This window comes from Mytilus edulis, chromosome 6, assembly GCF_963676685.1.
Source record: "Mytilus edulis chromosome 6, xbMytEdul2.2, whole genome shotgun sequence".
In the NCBI taxonomy this organism is placed as follows: domain Eukaryota; kingdom Metazoa; phylum Mollusca; class Bivalvia; order Mytilida; family Mytilidae; genus Mytilus; species Mytilus edulis.
The window spans coordinates 72,211,612-72,219,090 of NC_092349.1; the positions used below are offsets into that span (position 1 = coordinate 72,211,612).

General features: G+C 32.9%; 1 protein-coding gene across 1 annotated transcript; it reads right to left on the bottom strand.

Moving 5' to 3' along the window:
- Nucleotides 1-2,864: 2,864 nt before the first annotated feature.
- LOC139528336 (uncharacterized) lies at nt 2,865-5,947 on the bottom strand. The gene is made up of 3 exons (XM_071324275.1): nt 5,826-5,947; nt 3,955-4,074; nt 2,865-3,272 (listed from the first exon to the last, which is right to left on the bottom strand). The coding sequence occupies exons 1-3, from the start codon at nt 5,878-5,880 to the stop codon at nt 2,953-2,955; spliced, it is 495 nt and encodes a 164-aa protein (XP_071180376.1). The 5' UTR covers nt 5,881-5,947; the 3' UTR covers nt 2,865-2,952.
- Between the last annotated feature and the right edge of the window lie 1,532 nt (nt 5,948-7,479).

The following is a 7,479-nucleotide window of genomic DNA, read 5'->3' on the forward strand; positions in this document are numbered from 1 at the left end:
TACGACAGAAGAGCTACATAGGCTCTTTATAGCCTTTAACTTAATCTGATGGTTTAATCGGCATGTGCTAAGAAACATATAATTCAGGTTGACATTTAATCTAAGTTTAATGTCAAAAATGAAAAGTAGGGCTGGTATGGAAAATAATTGTCAAACAAAAGCTGTAATCTGAACATTCTGGTGAACATTCTGGTGAACATTTTGGAGAACATTCTGGTGAACATTTTGGTGGACATTTTGGGATAAGCGGTAGGAAATCCTAACACAGGTTAACTTCTAAGATATTAAGTTGGTCAAGCCTGCAAAGGAGGGAAGAAGGCATTAACACGATTTAGCCTGCATCTAAAAGCAACGGGTCATTATATATAATGGTTCATAACCATTTTTTCCATTGAAGGGACCAAAAACCTTTAAATTTGTTACACTAGAATTTGAATTAGCTGTGAGTTCAATAAATAGAGATTGAACATGATTATCATGCACTATATTATTAGACTCAACAACTAATAAAAGATTTATTCACCTGTTTGTTATCAGACTACATGCCTTTTGCTGCATGTATAATGTATCATGTTCTAATCATATGCATTCTGTGGTTTTAAATTTGCATTTTTGTCACTTGCATTAAGTTTCAATCAGTTAAATTAAACCTGTTCATCTGTTTTGTGGTAAAGGGTTTTATTTTTACCTTTTATTCTACTCTTTTCCTTGACATTTGTTAATTTGTAATCTATAAAATTATAAGTGTCATTGACCTTAACAGCGATTTATATCTTATATCTGCTGTTGTCATTGTAAATTGAAAATACACACCATTGACTTGCAGAAGGAAACCTCAGGCTATGACTTACTGCCAATACTGTTGGCTTTCATGTTGATTAAGCATGTCTTTTAGAAGGTTATAATATAAGTAAACGACTCTCAACACATACACCGTTGATGTACATTAATTAAGATGCTTACAAACTGTATAATGACCCTGTGAAGATACAAATAAATTGTATTTTTAAATTTGTATGTTAAATATACAGTCTTTGAGATTCATTAAAACTGTACATCTGTGAAAATGTGGGTAAACTGACGGTGTGTTTTTTTTTAAGATAAATAACAAGTTGATATATTTCTTTACAAATATACTGTTTATATGAATCTTTTAAGCTGTACATATTACATACATCTTAACAGATGCACATTTTTTTATACATCTGCCCAGATGTGCAGTTTTTACTCATCTCAATAAATTAAAGGTTTTTAAACATCAATTAATCTGCATATATATCCATATTAATAGATATATACACCAATAGATATAAGGAGATGTGGTATGAGTGCCAATGAGACAACTCTCCATTATATGTCAATGTACGGCCTTCAACGTGGAGCCTTGGCTTACACAGAACAGCAAGCTATAAAAGGCCACAAAAATTACTAGACGTGTAAAACCATTCAAACGGGAAACCATCGGTATAATCTATATAAAAAAATGCTCGTACTACAATAGCTGTGTATCAAACCTATATTTCCTTCAATCTGTATATTTTGTTCTTTCCTGGTTAAATCGATCATATTGGATACGATCCATGAGTCTAAGTATCACTATGTAATGTTTGCATACTACCAGTCTAGTATCATAATCACCAATAAGGGAGCTACCATTTGATTTTTAGGGGGGGGGGGGGGGGCTAGGATGAAATTTATAAAAAATAGGTAGGACAGGAGTTTTGAGTTTTAAAAAAAAAGGCAGGATGAGACACTTGCAAAAAAAAAAAACAGTCAGGACGACAATTTAGGTAAAAAAAAAAAAAAAGGCAGGACCGAACAGAGTGAAAAATAAAAAGGCAGGACAGATATTACAGCTAAAAAAAATGCAGGAAAATTTTTTCATCCTAGCCCAAATATAATCAAGTTAACGACGAAATTAAAAATTGCGTATATATAATTCGTGAGAAGTTGAACATGTGTATGATTTGACGAAAACCCTAATAAAAGAAAGAACCGCAGAATTAGCCTTAATTGCATATGAACGACTTGTGCAAGTAATCTATTAGATAGGACAAAAAGACAATTGCTGCATGATTAATGATGGAATCAAAACAGTAAAATTTTCCACGAATCTATGGCGCGGGAATAGTGTCACAATGGTGTTTTAATGCAATCGCATAATTCATTTTTCAATTTTTGTTTAACCTTTTCACCTTATGATATAATTTCTGTCTTTCAGAAGTGCTAAAAAAGACATTATTACTGTAACTTTCTATTAGAATATGGGAACTGACAATTATCGAATACTACATTTTGTCAAGATATATTTTGTTTTTTAGCCAAATATGTAGAACTTTTTTTTAATATATCCGAAATATTTTGGAATTTCTTATATTCTGTGCCTGTCCTAATTTTCGAAGCGAAGCAAGTTATTCAGTGGATTTCGTTGGTTACTGTTTGTTATATCTGTTTTTATGTTTATTTGTTCTAAAGCAGACAGATAGTTTTTTGTTTGACTTGAATCATTTTTGGTCTGTTACTTTTACAGCTGTATAGGATGTAGGATTTACTCATTGTTGAAAGCTGTATTGTGTGGTGGTGTACAATGGCTGGACTTGATATCCTTTGGATTCTTGATAGTTATTTCATTGGCAATCATGCCACATTCTCCTTATTTCATATTATGATAAAACAAGTTGAACACAACATAATTATAATTCATTGCTTCACATCCCAGGAATAAAATGTGTTTCTGTATGTAATGTACACCACCAATTTAGTATTTTTTCAGGAAAGATTACAAACTCATTTTATCTTATAATTTCCCCGTTTCAAGATGTTTTGTAAACATGGTAAATGTAAAATATGTTCTCCTCAGACAATGCATATGCAAATGTTTTATTATATTAAAAAAAGCAAAATAAAAACGTCATTCGAAACAGAATTTCCATTCTAATGTTTTGGTTAATTTTATCCTATTGGTGGTGGAGCCTTTGTAGTTATCGTTCCTTGCGACACCTGTTGTTCTGTGATTGGTTGAGGCGTTTTGATACCATGAGGTGTAGGTGGCGCTCTTGTGGTGAAAGGAGGAGGGGAATTTGTCGTCTGTAGTACAGTTGTATGTGGTACCGGGGGTGTTGCAAAACTATTAAGAAGTAGCCGTTTTCTAATAATCGAGCCATGTATTTTGTGTTCGCAGTTCACTCCAACATATGACTGTTTGCAATCACAATGATAACTTCCGGGTGTATTCACGCATGCTCCTCTCTCACCGCAAGGACTTGGGTTAACTGAAATGTAGATATTAAGTAAATAAACATAAGAGCAATCTTCAAGGTTGATAACAAAATACGTGTGAGTCTACCAACATATATTATTTTAAACATAAATGACAAAGATCATACTTTGGTATGCATAACCTAATCGGAACTCATATTACAATAGCCGATGCTTGAACTAAGTGTCATATAAAAGGGTATGTGAAAGTTTAGTTGAATTAATTTACGCCTTGTTCAGTTGTTGATTAACAAAGTATGACGTGGCCGAATATGAAACAAGGCGACAGAATGTTCCTATGTGAAAGTACAGCTTCGCTATCAGACGACACAATTACAACAAGTAAAAGAAATGAATCCTTTGAATAGATAAACTTATTCAGACACGATTCACACATGTACATATACATGTACGTGCTGCCTCATTACGGTATATTGCATAACAACAACATTCGTGCAGACATTAAAAGCAGTCTTTATGTTTATCCAGTACGACCACTTTTGAAATACAACATACATTGTGTATCACTCTCTCAGTGTAAAGTAAACTCGTGAAAAATAATGTTTGTACTATATCGATGGTCTTTCTTCTATATACATGTATAACCGTGAACACATGTACAGTGATGTTGCATGATATACTATTGATAGATGTTTAATGTGTTTACTGAAGTCATAATTTAATGTTTACACATACCTCTACTACATTCGTCAACATCAATAGAACAGTCGCTTCCGGTCCACCCATGATGACAGATACAGACATTTAAAACACTTACTCCATTGTTACATTGTTTTTCTCCAATTACTGCAAGTCCTGGTCGAAAACAAAATAGATAAAAAATGCATGTTAGTGTTGTAGATAAATCTATATAAATTCCCGATCGGAGGACATGTCGCATTCGGATACAAAAGACGTGAAAACACAATTGCAAGGAGAGGCCAAGAAATTGGCAAGGAGGCATGTCAGTAACTGCTAGTAGTCCTTTGTTCTTTAATGTATCATTGTCATTTTGCTTAGTTTTTTTTGGTGGGTACCTATTCTGATATCGGACTCGGACTTCTTTTAAACTGAGTTTTACTGTGCGTTTTGCTATCTGTTTCATTATTCTACATTGGCTAGAGGTATAGGGTAGGGTTGAGATCTCACAAAACATGTTTTACCATGTTCCAAGTAAGGAGCCTGCATGTTGCCTTTGTTAGTTTTGTTAGTTTTGTTTTATTTTAGTTCATTTATATGTTTTGGAGTTAAGTCTGGCGTCCTTTTTCACTGAACCAGTACACAACTTTATTTAGGGGCCAGCTGAGGACCACTTCCGGGTGCGGGATTTTCTCGTTACGTTGAAGATCAATTGGTTATCTTCGGCTGTTATCTGCTCGTTGGTCGGGTTGTTCTCTCTTTTATATGTTGCCCATTTCCATTTTCAATTTTATTGCTTATTTACAGTAAGGATAACTTCTTTCTACTCTTAAAGTGTTATCTACAACAGCTTCCTAAATCATTTAGAACAGTTTCTGGTAGCTGTGTTTTACCATAATAAATAAGAAGATGTGGTATGAGTGACAATGAGACAACTCTCCATCCGTGTCACAATGTATAAAAAATTAACAATTATAGGATAACTAGTTTTGGACAGTTTCAAAGTTTTGAACCACTTTACATAAGGACAGTACTAGGGTCCAACTAATCTAGGAAATTGCATTGATATGACAGCTTTGATGAACAGGACATTGTTGGCGTTCCATATATTGGGACCCTTTATAGCTTGCTGTTCGGTGTTTGCCAAGACTCCGTGTTGAAGACTGTACTTTGACCTATAATGGTTTATTTTTACAAATTGTGACTTTTGAAAGAGTTGTCTCATTGGCACTCATACCACATCTTCCTATATCTAATGAATGAATAAAAAGAATGTCCACGTACTTTGGTACGAGAATTCACTGTGTAAGTGAATTATCCGATGTATTGGTGACTACAAGTTCTTAAACAATACATCTAAAATATTGATGTTTCCATTTGAAAACATACAAATGGAAAATGGCTTTAAAGAATCGCTAATCTAAACCGATAACCTTAAAGTGGTACCCAACACTTTCACTAAAATTAATTTGGCTCGTTTAATTTTCATAAAACTTTGTCAAAGTATTTACTTTAACCCTTTAACAAAACTATAAAAATTTCAAAAATTTTGAACCAAACATTTTGTCAGAAAAATTACACTGCTTATATAGCAGTTTGACAAACACCAATTTTGATCACTGAGAAGCTTTATATTTCTTTTACAACACAACGTCATTAAAACGTTTAGCTAACTTTACAGAGTTGTCTCCCTGTAGTGTTAGGTACCACCTTAAGTACGTGCGTATTAAAATATAAGCACTACATTCACAACCTCTTCCTTTTACAGAACAATCTCCTATTTAGGAACCTTAAATATGACGTATTGTTTCTTATGAAGAACATGATTTAAATACTAGTATTTCTCGAAAGAAATAGCACCAAAATTGCTATTCAAAATAAAAACTTTATGAACATTGAAAATACACTGAAACAATTTGTAAAAGTACCTGAACATTTCGAAACAAAAATAAAAGATCCGACCATTAATAAAAGTCTATCCATGTCTATAAATCTGAATTATTATGACGCCAATAGTTATCTTATCTCGTTAGGGGATTGTACGGACTGTAGTTCCAGGTCATATACGTAATAATGATCATATTCAATTGGAATTTGGTGAATATGAATGACGTGTTCGATGTACTTCTGCATTTCATTTAAAATGTTAATAAAAATGATAGATGTTTTAAATGGTTGATTGAGGGGTGCTTGCTTATTTTTTTGAGGTCCAGTAACAAACATTTCATAATTATTAGACAAGAATAATCTTCATGTATATCAAACGGATGTTACGAATTTAGCATAGAGAAGGATGAGGCTATACCATACGGTAGTCTGTTAGAAGCAACCAAGAAGGACAGGGATCCAGTCTAAAAGAAGGGATACTTTCCAGAGAAAAACTACCAGTTTCATATCTAAAATATTACACAATGTTTTGAATAATTAATTGATGATTGAAAACCTTGAACCTTCCGTTAAAATATCATAAAATTACATGAAGGTTTCAAATGTTGATGTCTGAAAAAAATTAAACACCGACTGAACCTTAATGTGAACGCTGCCGACGCATACAACGAAATCTATGGCTAGGATCGCTATGTCTCGCTTTCACGAAATGAATATCGCAGGCTCGACAAAATCCACAACTGTCCTCTATGGGGTAATGCTTAGTCATACTAGTACATATCAAATGTATCCTCCTCAGAAGAGGCTTAAACCAATATGAAATATTCGGTTTGCACAAGATTCACTTATAATTCTATATGTAACGTTTTAACATGCTCGTAATTAAGAAACTAAATATTAAATATTTAATTAATTTTAGTATTAACAAAACATTTTTACATCGCGATGACCTTTATGTCATTTCGATGTATTGCTATCGCCTAGATTTCCATTATGTAAATTAGTTTTGGGTTTTTAACCGATCTTTAAACATGATAAATACGCGCACATAAACGAGTGCAAAATAATATTCCTTATCGTTTGATATAAATACATCTCTTCAATGAATACTGATAAAAACATTTTTGTTTACAACATAAATTAATGATATGAAAATGTTTTGTAGTTAGATGTATATATATAAGTAAAAAAAATCATTGATAATTTCAATGCACACGTACCGAAAAATTGGGTTAAAGCATGCGGAAGAATATCTCAAAGAACGTTTTGCGACAATACCGACAAGGACCGGTAACTCTGTAATTGTTTTTGTGGGGAAAATATGAATGCCTTATCGTATCCAATCTTTTAGGAAAATCAAATGATTACAGAAAAGTGTCCACCATGCACTTGCATTGCACTATTATTAGAATAGTAGAATAGAATGATATATTCAAATAGATTTTTTTCTGAGACAAGTGCTTTTGACCATCCTCAAGAACTTATAGTCATCCGATGTTCAGTAATTCAGTACTTTGATTATCTGTTACAATACAGTATTTTCGATGCAGACTTTCCTTCTCGGCATTTATCTATTTATTCATTACTTCATTGCCACATTTTTGTCCCGGTAATTCCAAATAAGCAGAGTTTGTCATGTCTATCGAATAAAATCTTTTAGACAAAGCTAATGAATATTAATCCTGATATCTTGCA

Coding starts and splice junctions, on each gene's coding strand:
- LOC139528336 (XM_071324275.1), bottom strand. CDS start 5,880: ATGGATAGACTTTTATTAATGGTCGGATCTTTTATTTTTGTTTCGAAA. Junction 4,075..5,825: donor TTTTGTTTCGAAATGTTCAG/GTACTTTTACAA, acceptor GTTTTCGACCAG/GACTTGCAGTAATTGGAGAA. Junction 3,273..3,954: donor TGTTGACGAATGTAGTAGAG/GTATGTGTAAAC, acceptor TCTACATTTCAG/TTAACCCAAGTCCTTGCGGT.